General features: G+C 34.5%; 1 protein-coding gene across 3 annotated transcripts in view; it reads right to left on the bottom strand.

The window, feature by feature from the left end:
* Nucleotides 1-25775, bottom strand: part of INTU (inturned planar cell polarity protein) — a 51649-nt gene that overhangs the window by 16331 nt on the left and 9543 nt on the right. For all 3 annotated transcript variants that reach the window (XM_039879569.1, XM_039879570.1, XM_039879571.1), the window contains exons 3-8: nucleotides 20159-20244; nucleotides 15607-15810; nucleotides 11066-11184; nucleotides 8460-8549; nucleotides 6234-6311; nucleotides 3147-3336 (exon numbers count right to left, since the gene is read on the bottom strand). In XM_039879569.1, coding sequence (XP_039735503.1) covers nucleotides 3147-3336; nucleotides 6234-6311; nucleotides 8460-8549; nucleotides 11066-11184; nucleotides 15607-15810; nucleotides 20159-20244 — 767 coding nt within the window. The remainder of the gene's footprint in view (nucleotides 1-3146; nucleotides 3337-6233; nucleotides 6312-8459; nucleotides 8550-11065; nucleotides 11185-15606; nucleotides 15811-20158; nucleotides 20245-25775) is intronic.

Genomic DNA, 25775 nt, shown 5'->3' with positions numbered 1-25775 from the left:
ATGCAGAATGATGAGATTTAAAAACTGCTTTCAGTTTTAAGTTAGAAAATTTTTAATGTATTAAAATTCTTAAAGGGAAAAAAAATCAATCTTGATGTAGCCAATCTACTTTGAGTTGTTTTTGTTTCCTGTACATTTCTCAACAGATGAATTCTTGGGAAATACCAACATTTTCCCCTCTCTTCTATATTTTGTATAAAAGGACTGTTACTCTTTATTCATGGATTAAAAATTGAAAGCAAGTGTTCCCCTGGAATCTGGCACAGTTTAACTACCCTACAGAGTTACAGTTATTAGAAAAATCTTTTACTAAGGATTTAGCTGCTGTTTCTATGGAAATTGCTTGAACTCCTTCATACATTTTTTTCCTCTCTAAAATATTCACAATTTAAAAACAATAAATTTAATCTGCAGTTTAATCTATAATGCATATACATAAACTGAAAACTACTGGCCATTAAAATTCATAGCATGGTATTTCTGATTTTTTTTTTTTTACTCCAAGGCACTCCCTGACTCTCTGCAGGATTTTCACAAACTGTGTCTTACTGAGATGACAAAAGCTTTGGAAACATTAGTCATGCCTTTCAATGCTTTTCACACAGTATGACTTATTCCTCATTTGTGACCTACATTTTTCTGCAGCTAGCAAGCAGTTCATATTCTCTCTCTCTCTCTTTTTTTTTTTTTTTCAAGTCTATATAGTTTCTCTTATGAAAAACTACAGGACAAAAAGAAAAGTACCCACTTGTGATTTTTGATTTCAGAAATGTTACTCTTTAATGGGTTGCTATTCCTGCTACAGAACTCTACCGACTAATGTACAAGATGCCTATAATGTTTCTTCATATTCCTTAAGAGAAAAGGTAAAGTATCTTTTCTCTTAATTATTCTAGTGTGCCTTAGGAAAAATGATTTTTTTTAAAAAAAAGAACATCTGACAAAGAAATTCTTAAACATCTGGAAAAGAAAACCAAAGATCTCCTCATATACTAAACTCAGAACAAGTTTTTTTCCCCCAAGTTGAAAAGAACTCTCTCCACCTAAAATTTATCAAGCACAAGTAACCTCACACATATGTTTTTAACTAGCATCCTTAAGGCATACAATTCTTTAATTTCCATTAGAAGATAGTCAATAAACCTTACTATTTTTTAACACAGTAAGCAATCTCAAAGAGAAAAAGAAAGTGTATACGTTCTTTGAGTTTTCTGATAAAACAAAAACAAAAATTTCGAGGGTTATGCGGTTTTTAAATTTTGCATTTATCAGAGACTTTTAGATCACTTTGTAGAAGGTATCTATCTCCTTTCCAAAAATAACTCTTCTTAATTTTCCTAACCAGATTACAAAATATAGAAAACGTCTGTAAGATATAACCTCATTGTTTCCTGTGTATTAATTCCACCTATCCAACTGAACTGTGAGCATCCAGAGGACTTCTCTGGATTTTCCAAAGCATAACAGATCTGAGTATCTGGCACAATGAAGACTGACTGATCTCCATACAGTAGTGTTAGACTTAAGGGTAAAAGCAACAAAAGCTTTGGTAAGATAAGCAACTGGTATGATTTGAAGCAACAAATTAAAAAATATACACGAGGATTCACAGAGTAATTTCTCAGTTTGATATTCTTTAGGATAAAGCATACTATGTTTTTAATCAAATGTTAAGCTAAATTAAGAAAAAAAATGCCATTGAAAAAGAAATCTGAATATAAGAGGTAGCCTTCATGTGGAATTCAGAAGACCAAATTAGGCTGCATTTTAAAATATCACAAACTTCTTAGGGGGAAGATAATATTTAACATATCCAAAGTCTAAAGACATTACCCCTAAAAATCACACGAAGCACCTCCATTCTCATGGAAAGGAGAGACTACATATTTTGCGCTGAGATGTCTTTAGTAAGGAGGTTCTGAGACAGGGGAAAGAACCTGGGCACTATAAGACCAGAATAGCAAGGCCTCACGAGACGGCACCTTCTGACTCACAGAATCGGCTTTGTGTCTTTCAGAAGTAAAAAGATAACAAAGTGGGCATGAGACACACTTCGGAGCCAGAGTCTTTCTATCTTAAAGGTAGAGTTATCTATTTATTTTGTCTATATTGAATATTTACTATTTTTTTTTATGAAAACACTGGTGAAGGTAGAATTATATATCTCATACTTTTTAGTTTTTACATAATTTAAGAAAATGATAATCATTGGCATGTGGTATCAAAAGTTGCAGCAGTGGGCAGTTGACAAAGGCAAGGACAAAGTAGAAATACCAGAAGGTAAAGTTTCCTCTAAACATGTTTTAATCCCTCAACTAAAAACTATATAATGAACTCTCACCACTGTAACTATGACCACAATGTGCCAAGCTCGATTCTAAGCTCTTTACCTGGAACAACAACTAACTCCTGTATGAGGTAGGTACTATTATTGTCCCCATTTTACAGATGAGGAAACTAAGCAGAACAACTGATAAAACAGTTTAAATCATTATTAAACTGTCACAAAAGTATTTATTTGATCATACATTAAATAATTTAATGAAGAGTAGAACCCTGAAGGGGGTTTTTAGTACAACACAGCCTGGGTTTCTTCATGAGCAAGGAACAAGCTATGTCATAGTGCCTCATTTAATACTAATCCAAATGCTGTGGCTAAATAGATTGTTGGTGATGAAAATGTCTGAAATGATCTTTTCAATCATTTAACAGTAAAGTTATTCTGGGTCTATAGATATGACTAAAACTACATTGATGACCACTCTGGGTAAGCTAGATCTAGGGGACAAGGCAAAGACTAATTACATATGTTCATATACAGAAAGATTTTGCTATTAGTGGAGATATGTACTTTAAGAATATTGTTTATTAGCCAATGATTTCATCTGTCTTTAATTTATATAGAAACATAATCCTAACTCAAGGATGTTTAATTATAAAATCAAAGTCACAAAATTCCAAAGTAAGATACATCACACAATTGTAATGCCTCAAAAGTATTCCAAGTTTGGACAAAGCTTAAATGTTAGTGTTAGGTAAGAGAGCTAATTTCTATTTAGAAAGTAACAAAAAGCTTAAGAAAAAAGAGAAGCTAAAGAATTACAAAGCAACTGGTTCTGATTCTTATTTATGAGTTCTGAGATTACCTTGATTTCCTGTGGAAGTGTGAGCCACCGAACTCCAGGGAGATTATCCAGAAGTACTGCACTAGAGGTCTGATACCGCTGTATGTTGGGGCTGGCACTGCGATGCAGTTTGGCCAGCTGCAGTGCTCTTTGAAAGAACAAGTCGAAAAAGTGATCCAAATGAGACACATTCTCGACCTGGCAAAAGGCACTGAGGAAATAAGAGCTTTAAGTTAGGACAACGCATGGGAATGGTAGCTATCTTTCATATGTTCCTAAGGGGGCTGGATCCTCTCCCTCAGTAAGAATTACTGCTGTAATGTTACGGAGTATGTTGAGAAATTCATGCTGTCAGTATTGTTTACCCTAAAACCTGCTCTCAAATGCCCCGAGTAGGTGGTACTACGGAAAAACCATAGGGCTAATACAAGTGGTACATCTACAACAGAATGGGCTGAAGTGCCCTCTTTGTAAAAAACAAAAGTTGCTCTTACCTCTGACTAGCATGAAACATCTATAACTTCCAGTATCTTTCAGGCAATATGGGGCAATAAAGAGATTTTGAGTGTTGTAATAGAATAGATCTGGCTTTGAATCTTACCACTGTTCTTACTTGGTAGATATCTCAAGAAAATCATTTTAACCTTTCCCTGAACTTTTGTTTCCAGTTCTGTAAGACTGGGAATAATATTATCTAACTCAAAAGCAGTCTCTAGTACATATTATTATGCTTATTACTTGCTGGTAAGCAGTAAGCACATAAATTAGCCCAAGTTATTTCCTCCTATTTTACTAATGAAGGCATAACTACTGAAAAACTCAAAAAAAAAAAAAAAAAAAAAAAACGTGGAGAGAGAGAAACTAAACACTTTGTTTTGGCCATGTAAAAGTAATCCAGCATTGTCTACAACCATTCTTTGGAATAACCCACTGGATAGCACAATAATTGGAATATATACTGCTAACATGTCAGAATAATATTCACTGATTCATTCAACAATTTACTTGAGTGCCTACTATGTTCCAGGCACTGTTCTCATTGCTGGAGGCACAGCAGTGAAAATATCAAGACAAAAGACAGGTCTCTGCCCCTGTGGAGCTCTTTCTAGTGGAGAAAGACAACAGATGAACAAACCGTAAAAACATGTTCTTGTATAAAGGACTATGCCGAAAACAATACTATGTGCATGGGTGATGTGATTGGTTGGCTATTTTAGATCAAATGGCTGGGGAAGCATCTCTCAGAATGGAGCATTTAAGCTGAAATCTCACAGTCAAGAAAGTCCAGTGATAGGAAAGAGTGCACAAGCTGTAGGGTGGGAACAATCTGGGCTAAGGCTCCTGCTGAACACTGCAGAGAGGTCAATGCAATTTGAAGTCTGAAATTATAAATGTAGGTAAGAACCAGATCATGTAGTAAGATCACTCTAACTGTGTTTGGAAATTAAAGTGGCAAGAATGAAGGCAAGGAAACCAGTTAGGTTACAGTAGTAGTGAGAGATGGCAGTGGCTGGAGAGAAATGGATAGGTTTCAGATTTGGATAAGACACACTGATGGACTGGCAAGAAATGGTGAAGGAAACTGTCATAACTAATATCACAACATTAAACTGTGTTGATGTATAACCACTTTTCAGTGGCTCAGTGGGCCTTTAATAGCTTTCATAATCAGAAAAAAATACTTGTTAAAAATTATTGCAAAATAATTATTAATATCTCAAAGCCATACTGCTTCTTGGTTTTAAGAACTCAATAGATCTTCACATTTATTGCTTAGTTTGTCTTTCAAATTCTCACTTAAACGAGAAACTAGTTAAATTTGCTGCCAACTTGGAGATACGTCCAAATCAATGGAACCTAAATTTCAAGATAAAAATTAGAGAAATGAAGAGACCCTCTGCCCCCCACCTACACCACTGGAATTTGCAAAATAGTTGCAATTGACTGTCGTCATGTACAGAATTCATTGCAGGAATTCTTTGATTATCTCTGGTTTTATGAAAACAAAGTTTCATTTAGGGCAAAACATAGCAAGGTTTGCTCATCTTGTATAAATTTAAAGAGGTTGTTTATAACCACATACCTACTCTTCATTGGTTAAAAATTTCCTTATTAAAGGTAAAAGCACTGTTCGTGGCTGCCCAGCCTTTTGTAGTTAACATATTTGGAAAATGTTAATAAATACTTGATTGGGTTTGAAAAGAATGCATCTCCTAAGTGACTCTCGGGGGCAACTACTGCAACTTAGATAGTTTTCACAGATGGCACAATCACAGAACATTCCTTATGTCTGCTCTGAGAACAGGGACAACAAAAATCCACATTGATAAATAGACAGCTGATACCACTGTGGTTTAAAAAAATGGATAAACTATCTTTGGATTTATATATTGTTATATGCTTAAGGCTTTGAAAGCAAAGGCATCATTTTACCTCTCTGAAGTACTGGGACTTACAAAACTCCCACAAAGAGAATAATTTCCTTTCCACCCATAATTTTACAAGTTCAAATGTTGAACAGTTACCTCAAATTTTCTCCATTAGTTCGCATTATATTGTAATGTTAAAGAAGAAGCAGAAAAGTATGTATAATATGAGCCTATATGCATAAAAAAGTATGCATGTTCACATTGTATGAAAATATATTGCAGGATACACATGAAACTAGTCAACACTTTACTATTTCTTATTTAAGATTGCATACATTTTTTTCACTAAAATTTTCTTTAGAAGGAAGTATCACATTTTAGTATAGTGAATTTGATAATCATCTTATAATCAGAGAAAAACACAACATTTATACTCTCTCTTTTCTGTATATTATTAAAAAAATGCTCTTACCCTTGCCCCTACAGAAATATATCAAATCAGAATATAACTGTGGTTACCTCACTATTTCACTAAAGTGACATATGAGGCCAAAAAGAAAAAAGCAAGGGATCAAGTGAAAAACTGTCTAGAGCTTTAAAATAAAGTCCAGTGATAAAAGATGAGAAAATAGAAATGAAAAAACAAACAACTAACTTGCCAACCAAGAAACAGTATTAAGTGCAAAAGGTGACTTAGAATCATACACTTAAAACTAGAGATTCAAGTCAAAGTACTTACCTATCTAAAGAACTATACATAAATTTTAAGGTTTGGGCAACATCCTCTATCATATGCCTTAGCTGAGGAAGAGGAACTCTAAGAAAGGCAAAAATACATTTATTTACAACATAGTCAAATCACACATATATAAAAGCAGAACATCTTTACAGCCCCCACTCACTTTCTCAGCTGGGCTCTCCTCTTCCCTCTCTAACTGCCTATGCTGCACCTTTATCTCCCTATTGTATTTTCTGTTTCTTTTCTTTTGCCTTTTGGGCTACTAAAAAAGTCAAGAAAAAAGTTTTACCCTGCCACTACATCCTAAAGTATCTTACTGTGGATATTCTACAATTCTCATAAACCCACACAAAACAAAATGAGGGGTTTGGGAACCAATCCTCCACAGATAGCAAAGGATGACTATAGTCCCTTTTTAGGAAAAAAAAAAAAAGTATCAGCTAATGCTGGTTAAAGAGAGCCATCATCTACTTAGTATATGTCACAGCACCATTCTTCATGTTAAAAATTTTGATCCCCACACTTATGATAGATCCTATCTGTGTTAAAAATTAAAGTTACTTCAAAACAATCGTTTTGATATTTTTCACTGTAGCCTCCTTTGAGTTCATGTTTGATACTCTTCCCTTCAAGAAGTGGAGCTTACTTAGTTCTCTCCCCTTGCGTGGGGGATGGACTTGGTAACACAGTCTAACAAATGTACTGGTAGAAATGACAGTGTATCTGTTTTAAGAGTAAGTCATAAAAGGCCTTTCTGCTTTGGGGTAAGCCCACTGATACTTTGTGAGGACACTCCAGCAGGTCTATGGAGAGGTCCATGTGGCAAGGGAATGATGCATCTTCACAATGGCTATCTGTAAGCCACCTTCAGTCTGTATTCCTAGCCAGCGTTTTGACTGCAGCCTTGGGCAGCCTCAGCTAGCACCAGCCAGCTAAATTGCTCATGGCTTCCTGACCCACAGGTGTTTACCTGAGACAATAAATCTTTACTTCCCTAAGTTGTAGAGTAATTTGGTAAGCAGGAACAGTAACTAATACACTTATATAATAAAATAAACATAATTAACAAAGTCATTAGTAATAGGAAATAGTCATATTCGTGTTCAGATTGGCTGGATAACGTATTTTTGAGGTCTACGTTTCTCTTCCTTGGAAAGCTTAAGGCAACACCAAAAGAAAATTGGTCCTAACTAGTATTCTCTAAAGTAGTATCAGTCACATACTACAGTACTTATTTTGATGTTTGATAACTATTTGGTAGACAATGTATAATGGTTCTATGGACCAGAAGGGAAAACTAAATTACTTTTTAAAGTAGGCAAGAGTCTAAATTCCAAGTTTTAAAAATCATTGAGCAGGGACATAGACTAGTCTATCAGTAGTTAAATCCATCTCCTTGGGGCTGTTCTCTAGATTCCAGCCCCATTCTGCACCCCACTCCTCACTCCCAGCCTTTCATTTTCTACGACATTAGGGAAGAAATGAAGTACAAAGAATTCAGAGACTCTCCTTAAATTTCCAGTTCTGCCTCATGCTGATTATATGACCCTTTGCAAGTTACATAACTTTCTCTTCGTTTTACTTTCCTCATTGATAAAATGGGGTCAGTAATCGTTAAGTCCATTTGAAGCCAATTTTGGAAATTGGATTAACAAATGTAAAGTACCTAATGCAGTCCCTGGGTTCATGGTTAGCTCATTATCAATGTCAACCCTGCTCTTAACTACTACTATTAAAATTAAATAATTTCAAAATACTTGCAAACAAGTTAAGAAGGAGACCATGATACTAAAAAGAGGTACCATTAAAGAAGTCTCTTTAGAATTAAGCATTCATTATTTTGCCAAAGGTGCTCAACATCAGCAAACACCCTTAATTTCCCAAAATTCCCAACAGTAAAAAACTATAAACATGCAAAATCCAAATCATGATACTGTCAAAAATTTGAGCAGAGAACAGCCACTTCTGAACTGGCCATATCCCAGAGGAACGTGATTGACAGCTCCTACCCTAACTGATTGGTCCAGCGGGGCCTTTCTGGCCCCTTTATCCACTGTTCATACCAAATGAACATACATAGCCATCATGGTAGTGTAGCAGGCCATTAAGTTGTAAAACTGATTAAGGAGTTTACATTTTGACAAAAAAGGTCATAAGTTTAATGAAACAGGCTTTGTTAGTAGTATTTGAGAAATAATTTTAAGGTAGACAAAAATCTTAACTTACTTTTCAGCAGGCAGACCAATTAACAACAACTTGTCAGATTCTTTCCAATAAGCCACATGAATTTGTTTCCCATTTAAAAGAAGGGATGAGCTAAGAAAAAATAAAGTTAAAGTTAGAATATCTTTAAATGTCATAAAATTATAAAGTCATTCATAAAAGATTACATATGGTATGATTTAAGAACTGCATACTTAATAAGCAAATTTCTTGGCATATACCTAACCACCACACAGAGAAGACAAGGAATTGTATGACAAAAATATATTCCAAAATATTCAAAATGCACATGTGCGCACACACGCACACATCCACACACACATACCCACCCACCCTACCCCAGCCCCTAGGTCAAACAAAAGTAGACCCCTTACAGCAAAAAAATAAATAAAGCGAAATTCTTTTTCTAACACTCACTATTTTTTTTCCTAAAGAAAACTCCCATCTGAGTGTGTTAATTTAACTAATATTTTCTGATTGCCTACATATGAACATGATTTACTAAAAGAGATTACCAAAAAATGAAGATATGGTCCCAGCTCACAAGACAATTTAATGTGGGACACAAATACAAAATAAGTAACCAAAATATAACTCAGATCTAAATGTGTTCTCAAGGAAATTTTTAGAGTGATAGATGTATTTGTTGTGATGATGGTTTCAGCGACTATACATACCTATGTCAAAACTGATCAAATTGTACATTTTTACATACGTACAGGTTATTATACTTAAGTGAAGTCGGGAAACAAATGTGTTCTAAAAAGAGATACAATCACAAACTCTGGAAACAGGACATAATGATTCTTGTTGTAGAGGTAGGTGGCGGGAAGAAAATAAAATTATATTTAGTTTTTTTTTTTACTTTAAATGAAAATACATCAATCTTTATCCGCTGAGTCTTTAGGATATAGTGTACCTTCTATATTGCAGTAGATAAGTATGTGGGGTTTTAAATATGAATTGCTAAATAGATTTTTCATAAAGGAGATTACTTTTGGCTTACATTTAAAAATGCATATACTTTTAGATAGATATTAAATTCTTTTAAATTCAGACATTAATATCATTATAGTTTTAAAACAGGGTATATAACAAAAGGTATGCACATTGCTAAGGAATCCTTGAAATAATTATTTTCATATTTGTTTCACCAAAAAAGTTTTTCTACCTATATTTAAAAGCAAACCCACATAGACAAGTTGAAGTCAAATTTTCTTTCTAATAAGATTAGAAAGGAGGCCTGCTGCACCTTGAAAACATTATGCTAAGTGAGAAAGTCACAAATAGGCACATATTATGATCCCATTCATAGGAAATGTCCAGAATAGGGAAATCTACAGAGATGGAAGGTAAAGTAGTAGTTGTCTAGGTCTTGGGGTGGGATAGGTGGGTTGACAGCTAAAGGGTGCAGGGTTTCTTTTTGAGGTGATCAAATGTTCTACAATTGACTGGTGATGGTTGCGCATATCTGCGAATATACAAAAACCAGTGAATTGTATGATGCATAACTATATCTCAATAAGGCTATTTAAACAAATAAAAGGAGGCTTACAGCATGCTTTTATGAATACAAATGTATACAAAATATATACACTAAATGGAGCCTCAGTTACTAGTATCATGAAAATGCATGTACATTTTCTATATACACTATATTAAAAGTCCCAGAATTAAACATGATTTTTATTTAGAAAAAAACAAGGAAATTTTTCTTCCTGTCATTTTGCAGCTTCTACTTCTTTTAAAACCGTAGTAGTATCATTTTACCAGAAGATAGGAAAAGAAAAGTTAAAACCTAGATAATCCAACTTGACATTTTATCAACATTACAGGGCTCTTAAAATTTGAGATAAACTTTTTTATATCAAAAATTGTTGAAATATTAAGGAAGAAAATGAGTTATAATCCATAGATTTACTTCATGGAAAAAAAGAAAACAAAAACAAAACTTAAAAGCTTTGAGCCCCCTCTTCCTGTAAGTTAACTACAGCATTTCAAGGTCAGAGCTGAATAAGTCAATGTGGAATGGGATATTCTGCTGTATAATTGACTATATGGTGTATTTTATTTTTCAAAAAAATTATTTGATATCAGTCTTGCTTATCTATCACTGAATGAATGTGCACAGATGATACTGCATTCTGAATACTCCTCCTAAAGTATATCCTTATAAAAGTATATGAAAAAAATAAACATTCAGTCATTCTTATCAACCACAAAGGTATTGCTTAGCAAGTTAATAATCAAGATAAAAACATGAAAAAGCCAGGACTCATCATACTACCATGCATAAGAGATATCACTTTCGTGAATATATCCTAAAGTATAGGTCACTGTCCAACTTTGTGATTTAAAAGGTACGAAAACACTGAGATCTACATCTATCTGTATTGAAAACCTACACTTTAAATAGATGACTGGTGGAAATAACTTATGTGAGAAACAAAATATCTACAGATATTGTATTTGCTATATATATAGATATTTATATTATAGATAGAAATATATTTGAATAATAGATACTTATATTAGCATTTTGCTTGTTAGAACCAAGGTGAATAACTTGAAAGAAACAAAATTAAACCTAATTAAAAATCAATTATTACCTGGTAACTTGTGTTCCAGTTACATTTTCCAGCATGTCACAGAGCGTGAGAAATATCCCTCTCACACTTTTAAGCTTCTGAGATGCCTCAGATACTGGATAATGATAAAGAATTTCCTGCTGTTAAATGAAAACAAACAGAAATAATCATACTTCCCAAATTTTCCAATCATTATTTTTTTGTCATGGGAAGTTCTGACTTTGTATTAATAAAAGAAAAAAAAATGAACCCTTTCAGCTTCAGTGGGAGTTTAGTTCAAATATAAGGAGAAACGTATGCCTATAATTTTAACATTACGTAACATTTAAAATACACTTGAAAATAAGTTAGAGATGGTCAAAATTGGTCATTATACCAAAATAGATACTGAGTAGAATACTAGTTGGAATAATTTCAGTTAATTTCAAACAATGTTTTAAACTTTAATCTCCTTTAAAATAAATTAATACTAATATTATCATTCATGTACCAGTATTTTTATCCCCCATGGTTACATATCTACACAGATACCACATGTAACTTGAAGGAGTCTTTAAATTTAGTTACTTTCATACAGACTTTTAAAAGATAATCTTTGTCATCTTTGGTGGAGTCATTAAATATTTAAATCCAAGACAAGACAAATTAAACTTATAAAGTGAGACTAGAAAACTACGTTAAAGTAGTGCAGACAGGAGGAAAGAAGCATTATATTATAAAATCTTATCTGTCTTAAATTTGAAAGAGTTTGCCTGCCATAAATTAATCTGAATTAAAACTTTAAAAGAGAACACATTTTATTTTTTAAAAATTTTATTTTATTAGTTTCAAGTATACAGTACAGTAGTTAGACATTTATATAGTTTATAAAATGAACCCCCTAATTGCTCTTTCTTTCCTCTGGCTCTACACCTACCCATTACGTTAATGCTAACTGCATTCCAAATACTAGACCTATAATATAATTCACAAAATACTTAATATTTTTTTCTATTTTCAAGAAGGACATGTTCCCAGGAAACAAAATTTTTACACAATAAAATAACATTTCAAAATTAGGATGTGCATTGTGCTAGAACTTTTATACAAAGGAATAAATCATTCTGTACCTCACTTTTTTGCTGTTATATAAAGCAACATGCTGTTTTTCTTAACAAAGCATATTAAAAGCAGACAAAATAAAAATTTCTAGATAGAAACCATGGAGAATTCAGAGTAGCTTCCACTTACGCTATTTAATGACAATATCCATAAATATTAATATAACTACTACTGAAAGCCCAAACTCCTAAAATATTATTAGATCTTTTCCTTGGTTCTCTATCTCTTTAAGAGTATTCTAAACCTTGCTTTGGTCTTTCTTTATAAGAAATAATTATGTGACATGGTGTCCATGTCTTGGCAATTTTTACATTAGGACAAATATAAATAATGATAAACTGGACACATCTGCTTTTTATACGTATTAAGCACATTCAAAACATGCAAATTGTTATAGAATATGTTGTCCAAATACAATCTCCCTAACAACTCAAATACTCAAAATTTCTTGCAATATTTCTAGTATAAAAACAGTTAAACATTTTACTTCTAGAAATTAAGTCAAACATCAGTTAAGATCGTCTGTTATATCTACTTAATGCATTTGAAACTTGGGTAATAAAAAACTTATTGTATTTAGACAAATAATAAATACCACTTTAAACACAAAACCATATTCTTTCATTCGTTTTGTGAAATTTCCAAGTCTTGTAACTTAAAGCAGACAAGCCTTTCTTCAATATACAACTCACATGAAAACAAAATGGCCCCATGACATTTTATTGTAAAATCAAAACAGTAAAAAAGGGTCATTTGAGAAAGCCTCTATTCCAACTGCTACAGCGACCAATCCCAGAAAGCCTCACTATTAAAGACCTGGCAAGCTCTACAGTTCCTAACCAATTTAATTAGCTGTGTTTTTAAGCACTTGTTAGCAGCATGCATTTGCAGCAGCTTCCACTCTGTTCGATATGAATTAAAAGCCTCTCTTGATTACAGTGTTGATACGGGGCTGTCAACAGATGAAGCCTGTTCATCTGAGAAACATCTACACACTTTCCCATGGAAAGAAAGGCAAGGATGACAGAAGGCCTCTGCAGTATCCTACTCTGACACTCTAGAGATTCAGAGTGCTACTATCCCAGAAATTTGTTGTGTTTTATATAATAAATGTTTAAATTTCTCATTTGTTATAAAATATAAAGGACTAATAATACATACAAGAAATTTGAATTACTACCTCTAGGTCTCTAGGTATTTTTCAGAACACAGAAAATTACAAAAACACATATAAGTAAGCCCCTTCTTTTCCATTTCAATTATTGACTAACTTTTGATATATAAAGAAGCAACACTAGGAAATACACACCTTGGATAAAATGGCTTTGGCGCTTAGAATATAGGCTGCAAGGATTTCAAAAGCAAAGACATGTAAGTTAGGTAAAAACTTTTTAGATCTTGTTTCTGCTCAAAGCATTATGGTAAACTAGATATTTGAGAGACCTTTGCTATAAAACAACTAGATCCATGGCCAAACATATTTGTTGAACTGCTGGATATGTAAGAAGTAGAGAGGTTTCCAAAAACATTCTCTCTACACCCTTCCAACCCCTTTCCCCAACACTGCAAAGCATGCTGGGGCCTCAGCGGGGAGCAGTAAGCGGCGGGCAGAGAGACAGAGGCAGGGTTGCCTGGGGGACTGATGCCTATAAGAGCTTCAGTCAGGCCACTGAGCATTGGGCTAGTTGCTTGGTGGGTGAGCTAAGCCTGGGACCACAGTGTTAAACCCAGATCACTGAGTCAAACTGAGTGCCCTAGGTCAGTGGCAGAAGAAGCAAATTATCTTTGGAGGAAGGCATCCTCACTTTAGAATCACAGAACTCCTAAACATAAAATCAAGCAGTAAGTTTAGTCAGTGATCCCAAAGGACATAAGAAGGCAAGCTACCACACATCAGAGTCCCCTCAGGACTTAAGAAGTAATGGGATGGGCAGATACAGAATAGAGAAGAGCTTTGTATGAAATTCTTACAGAAATAAGTATAGAATCACTAAAATGAGCAAGCATCAAGACATTACCAGGAATATCATGACAGATCTGAATGCAGATGAGTTAAATATCTTTTCAGGAACTTCTAAAAATAAAACTATGACTGTTTAAGTAGAACACACAATAGAGTTTGGACATAGCAAAAGCAAGAAATGGAACAAAGAAAATAAAAGACATATTCCTTACAGAGGAATAACTGACAGTAGACCTCTTAACAGCAATTATGGAAGTAAGAAGACAAAAGAATGTTATCTTCAAATAGATTAGAGAACATAACTGTCTATATAGCTGGCTTAAGCTATACCACATTGACTTCATCTTCTTCCTGGCCACACAGGAAGACTACATTTCTTACCTCTTTGTATCAAGAGACCATATAACTAGTTCTAGGCACTGGAACATGGGTAGAAATGATGTTGCTACTTTTAAGCCAGGCCTCTGAAAAGTGCTGTATGATTTAGCATGCGTTCTCTTCTCTCATTGGCCAACTAGGGGTAAAAGATGCAACAGCAGACTCTGAAGCTCTTGGGAATAATAGAACCGCTAGAAGAAGGGCTCGAATCACTGAGCCACATGACCAGAAACATTTATGTTGAAATGAGAAATAAGTTTCTATTATGTTAAGCCACTGACACATTAGGGTTGTCTGTTACAATGATTGGCCTATCCTGACTAATAAGGTGTAGAATTATAAAGCTGCCTTTCAAGGAGGAGTTAAAAATACATCAGATAAATAACAACAGAAAGAATTTATCACCAACAGACTTTCACTGAAAACAAATGTCCAAAATATATGTTTTAGGAAGAAGAAAAATGATGAAGTAAGGACAGTCTGAGAGGAAACAAGAATAAGAAAATGGTAAGCGTATAAGTAAATTTTTTTTGCATGTAAGTAAATTTAAGAAAGTTCATCTATATGAAATACATATGAAACATGCATTTTATATTTCATACATTTCATAATTTATACAATATAATAATAAGTAGTAGTAGTAATAATAGGATAATTATGCCCAATTTGTGTTTTAAAAAAATGATAGCACCAAAATATTGATGACAACAGCATGTAAGTGAAGAGGGGGATGACTGAAGTTCAGGTGTAGTAAAGGCCTTGAATTATTTTAAAAGGGGTTAAGATACTGTTAGACTTTAGAATTTGTTAAGACAAATGTAATGTAAGATTTCAAGAGTAATTACTATAGAGCAAGAATAATGATACAAACAAGCAAAAATAGATGAGAAAAATATCGTGGAAAATCAGTTCAAAAAGAATTTTTTAAAGAAGGCAGAAGAAACAAATTCAAATATTTCACTGATCTCTACAAATGGACTTACTAAGCTTGTCAATTGAAAAAAGTATGAGACACACCAAAACCAAAAAAGAGAATGACTGAGAAGGGTGCTTATTCCTCACTTGGAAGACTAGAAAAGGTCCCTCCTTTCTGCCCTTGCACTTTTGAGAAGACACTCACCTCCTCCTTTGATGTCTCTGAGTCCAGCTCTAGTGTGAGATACATAACGATATGAGGAGTGTTTACGACATTCTGTTGGATACCTTCAACCTCTTCTCCCCATAGAAGTTTGACTAGATCACCTGTGTTAGACTGTGCCTTTTTCTGTCGTGGTTGAATTGTTTCCTTTTTCACAGCAGATGCATTTTCAAATGTCAGTTTCACCTTTAAAAATTAAAACAGTGTGTTGATGTTTCAACAAGGGAAAGTCAGCTGCAGTTTTCACAAAGAAGGCTGTGTACCTGCAGATACTCAGGTCTGCACGGTCTGCACAGACACCATCCTAGAGCACCGGAGTTAGCACTCCTTTCCAGTGAGGTGATACTCAAATATTCTTTTCTTAGACATTCTTTGTGGTCCTTTCAATAAAGGCCAAGGATAGTAAAGAAAGACCAACATGCTGGATCTTGGACTATGGCCCTAAGAAGCTTATCTATCAATTTTATCAAGGTAATTTTTATTTCATGGCCTGATGTCAAAGCAGACTGGTAAGAGTCCAGAATGTGGCCATCTTCCAGTCGTTGAAAGGTAGCATCCACTCCTCAATTACCTTTCCTTGAAAACTGAGATGCGGGGCTACATGTCAGCTGGCCAAAGGTAACTCGCTCATTTCAAAGCACCAGTGTATATCCTGACTGAGAGAAGTTTTCACTCAGTATAGTTAATTTTGTGTAGCAAGGACATCATCATAAGCTAATAGGCACAAAGTATTCTTATTATTTAAAATCTTATCAGAATACAAATGAGTAAAGCAGCACATTCTCACTGATCATAAAATTTTAAATTTAAACATTATAGTGCAGTGACTCTTAAAATTAGGTTAAATTTTAAAAGAAAAAAAATTCATGCTTATCTAGACTAAAGAAGTCTTCTTGTTGCTATATGTACAACAAACAATCATGTATATTTTTTAAAAATCACATTGTACAACCTAAATATGCAATTTTTATTTGTCAATCATACTTCAGTAAAGCTGGGGAAAAAAGTCTGGTCAGTATTTAAAAGCAGACAAAATTGTATTCACTAAGTTGCATTTTGGGAGAAATTAAAAAATTATCAAGACAGTAATCATCTCTACTTTTACATATTTATTACAATAAATACAATTTATTACATTTTAAGGACTTTAAATATATGATAAACACTAACATATTAGTAACTTTAAGAATGAGCTTTATATATTTATATATGTTTACTAAAAATGTTAAACATTATTTTAAAAAATTCATTCATAATCCCACCAGCCCATCCAACTGTTGTTTCTGTTACACTATAAAATAAATCTGCCCTGAGGAATAATATCTTCCAAAAGAAAAAATATCTAGTTTTCTTCTTTTTGTTGGCAAGGAGTAACTGTTTATGACTGTGTTCGATTTTGCTTATCTGTAGCTGTCTCTGGCATTTCAGGGGCACCAAGTTATCTTGGTTTACCTGAAGTAAGTTAGGTAAACATCTTTTCTAAAATAGGCCTCAAAGTTCATTTTATTAACAAGTGGAAAAGAGACACGAGGCCTAAATTCACCAATGCGTGTTTAAAGATAAACGAGGTCACGATTAGCAGTATTCTAAGAGTAGCGGGGGAGAAGTCCTTCATGAAATTTTTCTGAGGCCTGATGATCATGTTTCTTTACAAGACATTTAATATTGTCCCAAATGGAAAAGATCAACCTTTAATAATTTTTTGTTTTCTGTAAACTCAATATTGAAAAACGGGTCCTTGGTATTAGAACAATATATCAAAAAAGGCTGAGAATAAAATCAGTATACTTGGGGGGGCGGATATTAAGCAAACTACACAAGAATATAAAAAAAAATAGAGATGATACATGTGAACAATCAAGAGTTATCTGATGAAAATTAATATATGGTAAAGGTGAGGAAGAGTTGAAAAAACTGTTTTAGAAATGATCCTAGAAGGATGTGAAAAAGAGTATTTAATGTGCAGTTTTGACCCAAACAAGCAACATGTGTTATGTTGCCCAAAAGCCTATGTTCTGAGGGTGGCCTCTGCTCTAGTAGGCAACACTCAATATGTGTATACATAAATATGAGCATAAATACCTAAAATCCTTGAAAAGGGATCTGATGAAGTGAATGGCTCTGTGGTTGGGGGTTCTTTTATCTGAGAATGAGGGTTTAGGAGTCTCCAAAAGAAAATGTATGGGAGCCTTGATGATGTTCTTTGAAAATGTGAGAAACCAAGAATTTGGGGAAAATCCTGAGTGCAGACTTTGTGGCAGGATAGATGAAAGCTTTGAAGACTGTCCAGGCACTGTGCTTGTAGGGGAGGAATGGGGTGGATGGGAAGACATCTGCTTGTCAGGAGCACAAGATGAGCGACATCCTAGGAATGCAGGTGTCATAGAGACAGGCTGGGTCTGCTGGAGCGTCTGTGAGACCTGCATGCCAGGGGTGACTAAGGAGGAAGATGGGTCCTTGGAAAAAGAAGGGTGCCTCAGAACACGGAAGGCATTTTTTCCAGCTCTGATTCTTGTGGGTGGAGAGGTCAAAAGCTAGGGCGTGACTCACCAGAACTGACAAAAGGAAATGAGCTGGGAAACTCAAAATAAAAATTCACCAATTTTACTTTAGGCAGCAACAGCAACCTAAAATTTAAGACTGGTTTGCTATGCTTCGTGAAAAACGACACATTTGAAAACTAATTCAGTGTTGCACGTGGCACACAGCAGCACTGCTTTTCTGTGGCACGAGGACCTTCCCCTCCTCCCTGGACCCCAACAAAAACTCCAACCAACACGCACACCACAGAACCATCCATTAAAGTTCTTTAAGGAACTGTTTTAGCTGCCATTCTTCCGATTTAGGTAAAGTTGGCTCCATAATTCAAAGATAATTACACTTTAGCAAGACACTGAAAAAGCTTACATGTTACATAGCTTACATGTAAATGTCAGGAAATCTAGTTGCCATAATAAAATAATAAAGAATAGACAGGTAATAACCAAAGTGCTATTTTTAAAAGGAGTTGATATATGTACATATTAAGGATATTATGTGTTTTATAGGAAAAAATGTTCATTAAGAAACATCTAATATAATTTATATAAAGTTTCTTATAAAAAAGGTTTCCTGTTTCACAGACGTTAACCTGTGACAAGTTTCATCATTTCTCATCTCTTGTCTCCCTCAAAACCGTTTCTTATTTGTGCAATTTGCTCACCGTTTCTTTCCCCCTTCTCTCCCAGTTCAGAAGACGACGTGCCTTTCTTCAGGTCTAAGGACATGTTCTCCATAACTTATCACTGCCAAAATCATGTTGCTTTTATTACCTCCTCTCTCTACTTCTATCTCCATCCAACCCGTTCTAGCAACAAGCAATGTCTCTTTAACTTCTGCCAGACAAAGAAACACATCCTCTCTCCCTGTTAGCTACCATGCCATCCTCTCTACATACAGAACCTGGGGAGGCTGTCAGAATCTTGAAGCAGCTCCAGACCAGACCAGGCTCTCTCCTGTGCCTCGCAATATCTTCACTGCTTTCTGCATGTCTGACCCTTTCTTCTTGGCGTGGCAGATGCTTTGTCTATCCCTTAGTCAAAATTCTGAAGGAATTGCATCTATTTAGCTGAGCAAATCCTTTTTCTTCCCCCCTCCCCTCCCCCACACCCTCTCCGTGTGTGTGTGTGTGTGTGTGTGTGTGTGTGTGTGTGTGTGTGTGTGTGTGTGTAAGAGAAGACAACATAGAGAAATCTTATTTCTTAGAGAACAAGGAATTTCATCATGGCTCCTATTATTTCAGAATCTCAAATCGATGCAGATAAAATCCTGAGTCTGTTCATCCTGATCAATCCATAAACTACTTCACCCTTTCACTGCCTGATGGAATCTCTTAGATCTCTGAATCATCTCATCCTCCCTACACCTCAAAAGAGAGGGAGTTAATTCCTGATGCTAACAAGAGTAGAACATTCATAAATAGGAAGTTTGGCACTTTCACCATACATCTAATTACCTAAAAATGTCATCTCTGATACAAAATATCAGTGTTTAGGGTATCACAATAACTTACGGAAGAGATTTACTTTTACCAGCAAGGAATGAAAAAATAACTAAGTAGCTCAGGAGTAACTAGATAACAGAAAAATCAAGAAAGTATAATTAGTTTTAAAAATAAATAAAACCACATAAAATAACTTTATAGCAATAATGATTTTAATAAATCAGAGAATAAAAAGTTCCATGACTGTTTAAAATGACTTTTTAGAAACTAGATTTTCATCAGCACAAATGGTAGTTATAATGGCAAGTTGATCATTACATATGTTTTTATTACTGTTCTTGTTCCTGCCTTACTTAGGATGAGTTTTATTAGTACATCTCTTTTTTGAACACTCTCCCAAAACTAAAAATGTTAAGATCTAAAATGTTTTAAATATCTAAGTGTGTATGCATAACTCACTCATTATACATAATTTCCAGAATCTTAAAAAAAAATAGCACAAGTTGCACTCATTTTGTGTAATTCGTCATAAAACCCAAAGAATGTCCGTACCTGCATAGGTCCAGGAATGCAAGACAGAACTCTCTCTATGTTCTCAGAGGTCACATCAACATCGTTCACAGCAACAAGAACATCACCTGAAAACAGAATAACAATAAGAGATAGTTGTATGAATACCTAAAGCCCCAAAAGATATAGAATTGGAACATAAAAGGTATTCAGTGAAAAATATGGTACAGGCATATTGTCCACGGTTATGAGCACATTAGTGGCAGAGGTGTTTCCCCACCCCACTCCTTCTTAAGCTCTGGCGCAGCCTAGCATTGCACCATACGAAATACAACCTCGGAATATTTAAAGAGATGAATATTCTCACTTTTTATACAACTGGGAGAATTTTGTAAACCCAAAGGACAAATGGAAAATTTGTAGCATAAACCAACTATTGCACTTAACAAAATTGAATCCAACCACTTAGACCCAGTAAAAAAGTTCAGCTGAAATTTTAATTAAATCCATGTGGTACATCATAACTCATTATGGTGTGGTATTCAGTTATCGATCTGTCTACACACAGCTCTTTGTTTCAAAGCTCCCACCATATAAAAATCCATAGTATGTTTTGGTAAAAATCCCATTTGCCATAGTTTTTCTTTAAATGTATGTGTTTGTCAAATTTAGTGGCTTTAATAAAGATCAGTGTTAAAATGGAAATATTCTCTCACAGCATTATCAACAGTAATGCCAAAGCTCCAGCAAGCTATATCAACAGGAATATATGCATACCAAAGATATTTTTATCCTCATTTCTAAATATATATCATTAGGAAACTGATCAAATAATTCATGCTCACCCATTCATTAATTCATCTAACAAATACTTATTACCTACTGTGTGCCAGGTACTGTTCTAAGCATTGCAGATAGAGGATTAAACAAAACAGACAAAAATCTCTACCCACATGGAGCTAAATACTCTTTGGAGAAGATAGATAAGAAACATGTGTATATATAAAATGTTGATAGACAGCTCTCCATCGGTCTCTCATATTTCCGTACATCTTGCTACACCAAGGAACTGAAAGACTTTGTTCAAGATTATCTTTTCAAGGACAGTATCTGTATCGCAATCTGTATCGCAAACCACCTTGGACAACAGAGATGGTGTTTCTCTCCAGAGCAAAGGTCAAATTTCTTTCATGTACAGTATTATAAGCATAGTGTCTCCCCCAATATCTTATTATTAATAATTTTTCTTTATAAAAGGTTCATGTTCTCTAAGGTGAGACTTCCTCTCCCTTTAATGAAGCTCACTACAGGTATGTGTTTAGGTGTCACCTGGCCATCTTTCTGTCATCCTGTGCGAATGATGTATGAGGAACAGGTGAAAATGCTGTTCCTTTAGCTACTGCTATCCCTTCCTCTTCCCTCTCCATCTTCCTTCCTTGCTCTCCTCGACATCCTGTTGTATGGGGAGGAGTGTCTTAGGCCATCCCCAGCAGGCTTTCAAGGCCTGCATTGGGTTTCGATGCACAGGAAACACTGCTCAGCTGAGAGATCTGCAGGTGTGGGCACTGCATCCTTACGACAGTCAACTGCCGCTGCCTGAGACACCTGGTGACGTTTGTTAAAAGAACTTGCAAGCTAAAATAAACTTCCAACTTCAGTTCAACCTGGGGAGAAAAAGCAGCATGCCAACCCCGCAGCCCCCATTTTAAAAAAATAGGATTGAACAAGTGTACTATGTCCAATTACTTATAGCTATAGTGATTTAAAAAAAAAAGGGAAAAAAAGAAAAAGAACAATGGACACACTATCGAAGTATTGATGTAAAACAAAACCACTTCTAGACCATACTATCCATGGGTTCCATTATTGGTAGATCATCAGGACACCTAAATAGTGACACGTGCTCCTTTAAACTAAAACTCCATTGGACTATGTCCCAAATGACTTTTATTCTCCAAACTCAAATGAATACAGTTGAGTGTTATAGGGAGTATCACCTGAAAGCATCACGTTTAATAAACCTCTAAAAGTAGGAAACATATAAAAGATATGAAAATAAGTTTTAGAGTAAGTGTAGTATTCATTTTTTTAAATATTTAGAAGAAAATTTTCTCTTTCTATAAAAGAAGTGTTATATCTACTTCTCATTCTCCCAGGTATTTATTTTCCTCAGGTTTCTCTGAACACCTCCGAAGTGACTCAGATGGCTGGCTTCCTGGATAGCACGTCACTGCAGTGGGCAGCCTGCACTCCAGGAAAGTTCTTTTGCAACAAGTGCAGGGGAGTCATTAGTATGACTGTCCCAGCTCAAAGGCTGAAAGGAAATGAACTGCATGAATTGATTTGAACTGTTAAATAAGAAATGGTCTGGGGATTATTGACAGGTAGAAATAAGAGGAAAATTTTATTAAGAGATAACGAATCAAAACACAGGAGATGAGATCAGTTTATCACAGTGCTTAAATCAATTCCTCAATGTAAAGTTAATTATTTGAGAAAACCCATCAATTTCTCAGCATCTACTTAATATCAAACAACAAATGTCTACTGAAAAGCTGCTATATAATATACCAAGGGCTATGAAAATATATGTGCAAAAATTGCCTACTGCTCTATCTATATATAAACAAAATGAATATACAGTTACAAGAAATGACTTTTGAAACAAAATTATTACACATCAAGGTAGGAAAAAGAAAGGATACATATTAAAATGTTGCCTTTGGGTGTATGGGTCCATCCTTCCTTCCTCCCTTCCTCCCATCCTTTTTTCTTAGTTACATTTTCTAAACTGAACACAATAAACATTTTATTACTATTATAAAGAGAAAAAATTAAAACGTATTTTACAAAGAAACAGCAACCTACTGTGATAGGCAGAATAATTGCCCTCCAAAGATGTCCACATCCTAATCTCTGAAATCTATGAATATGTTACCTTAATGGCAAAGGGATTTTGCAGATGTAATTAGGTTAAAGATCTTGACCTAATGGGGAGATTATCCAAAGTGAGTCCAATGTAATCACGAGGGTCTTTACAGCGAGTAGATAGGAGGGTCAGAGTCAGAGAGACTTGACGATATATGCTGCTGGCTTTGAAAATGAAGGAAGGGAAGGAATGCAGGTGGCCTTGAGAAGCTGGCCAAGGAAAGGGATTCTCCCTAGAACCTCCAGAAGGAGTGCAGCTCTGTGGAAACTTCAGTTTTAGTACATGAAGAAACATTTTAGTCTTCTGACTTCCAGAACTGCAGGATGATGAATTTATGCCATTTTAAACCACCAAGTTTGTGGTAATTTGACATAGCAGCAATAGAAAATGATGACAGCCATCTAAGGATACAAACCGATGTTGGCTAAGCACCAATTGAGAGTCGAGGACCATGAATGCTAAAGAACAGATATGGATATGCAAGGAACATTTCATAGTTATCGGGGAAAACAATCAGTCTTGGTAGAAGAAGTGGGGGCTTATGCAGAGAAGGACTGGGAAATTGGTATGGAACAGTGGGGTGAGATCAGACTGTGAATTTAATCATTTAAATTAAGCCCAATTTAACTTCAGAGCTGGGGAGAATCTGGTTTTTGAAACATAGTTACCATATTGATATGTTATTCAAGTTAATTCATTTACTCTCAATGCGTTTACTAACAAATGCCTAAGTTTTAAGAGAATGAATTTTATTGTATTTTTTTAAGCTTGAATATCAGTCCCTCATCTATAATATGCAGGTACTAAAGTAGAGAATATTGAGGACCCTCCCAACCTACCATTCTAGAAGTTCTTGAATAATGGTAGTTCATATATTGTAACTATCATTCAGAACATTTGATTAAGTAAAATATCACATTCCCTAATGATGCTGGACAAGTTAGTGCAGTTTTTACTTCTCATTAAAATACAAAAAATTAAAATAAAAATACTACAGGAATGTTGCAGAAATCATTGATGGCCCCAACACTATAGCCATGATTATTTTTGCAAATTATTTTTGGTCTTATGTTCACGCAAATGAAGAATCAAGGATTTTTTTTTTTTCCTTTTAAACCTCTCAATAAGAATTTTTATTTTGGTGTATAGTTTTTAGAATTATAATTTTAACAGTTGAGTAACAAATTTATTAAATTATAATTTAAATAACCATATCATTATTTAACATTTTCATGCTATTATTTATTATTATGAAAAATGCTTCAGTAAATGTTTTCAAGCAAAATTTTTCCTCCTTTTACATCTAGGGTCAGCAAACTTTTTCTATAAAGGGTTGGATAAGTAAATATTTTATGCTCTGTGGGCCATATGTTCTTTGTTACAACTACTCAACTATTCCAATAAAATTTTATTTATGAACACTGATATTTACATTTCATATAATGTTCATATGTCATAAAATATTCTTTTGATTTTTTTTAACCACTGAAAAAGATAAAAAAAAAACCCATTCTTGGTTTGCAAACTGTATAAAAATATGTGGTGGGCCTGATAGACCTGCTGGCTGTGGTTTGCAGATCTGTATTAGATTATTTCTTTACAATAAATGTCTCAGAATGGACTAACTGAGTTAAATATTACATTGTTGAAGCTTAATATTATTTCCAAATTATGTTTTGGAAAGATTAAATAATTTTTCTTTTTTGCTTCACATGGAAATCCTTTGGCCTTTCCCCACCCATTCAAGGGAGTAACATGGCACGTGAAACAGCTCTATGAAAGGCAATCGGCACGTGGGCCCAGCTCTATCACTGACTGGCCAGACAAGTCATGCAATGCCTTTGGCGCACATCTGTCGAAGGAAGTAACTGCACTAGCTCTCTAGAAAGGCTTAAACACTCTGAAGTTCTGTCTTTCCAATTAACTCACTGCTTCAGTTTTTTCCTTTTACTAATGGGTAAAGTACCACAGGTAAAAATGTAGGAAAGAAATCATGTTAGAGGGAAGGCAAACATACACAGTAAGAGTTGCTTTCACTAAGAAAATCGAAATGTTAAAAGTATTACAGGAGGTGAAAATAAAAATGTACATCAAATAACAACATGCAAAATATTAGAGAATAAAACCATACATTCGGTCTTCATGAAAAACAAATTTATTTAAAAAAGAAAAAAAGCACCACCAAATATTTTAACTGGAAACAACCAAAATGTCCATCACAGTAGAATAGTGTATATTCATACAATGAAATACTACATAGTGACAACATGAATATTTCTTATAGATTATAAACTAAAGAGAACAGATACAAGAGAATACACATCATATAATTCCATTTATATGAAGTTCAAGAAGAGGCAAGGTCACCTGTCCAAAAAAACCTGTGACTTTTAGAAGATTATTTTTGGAAGGGGTTGTTGACTGGAAGAAGGCACCACAGAGCCTTTTGAGCACTGGGAATGTTCTATATCTTGATCCAGATGGTAATTACACAGGTATATACATATATCAGAATTCATCGTATGTACACTTAAGATGTGTGCAAGTTCTGAATGTATGTTATACCTCAAAAAGATTTTCAAAAAGTAAACAGAATTCAAAAATTTTAAAAGAGAAACAGCACAAGTGTGTCATACAAAACAAATCTATTTAGTGATCACAGGTGAGAATATTAGAATTTACACAAAAAGAGCCTGAAATTAAAACTTTGTTTTATTGTTCATTTAAAAC

Source organism: Pteropus medius, unplaced genomic scaffold (genome assembly GCF_902729225.1).
Source record: "Pteropus medius unplaced genomic scaffold, Ma_sr-lr_union100, whole genome shotgun sequence".
In the NCBI taxonomy this organism is placed as follows: domain Eukaryota; kingdom Metazoa; phylum Chordata; class Mammalia; order Chiroptera; family Pteropodidae; genus Pteropus; species Pteropus medius.
The sequence above is the reverse complement of the archived record's forward strand: the minus strand, read 5'-3'. Positions and strand labels throughout refer to the sequence as shown.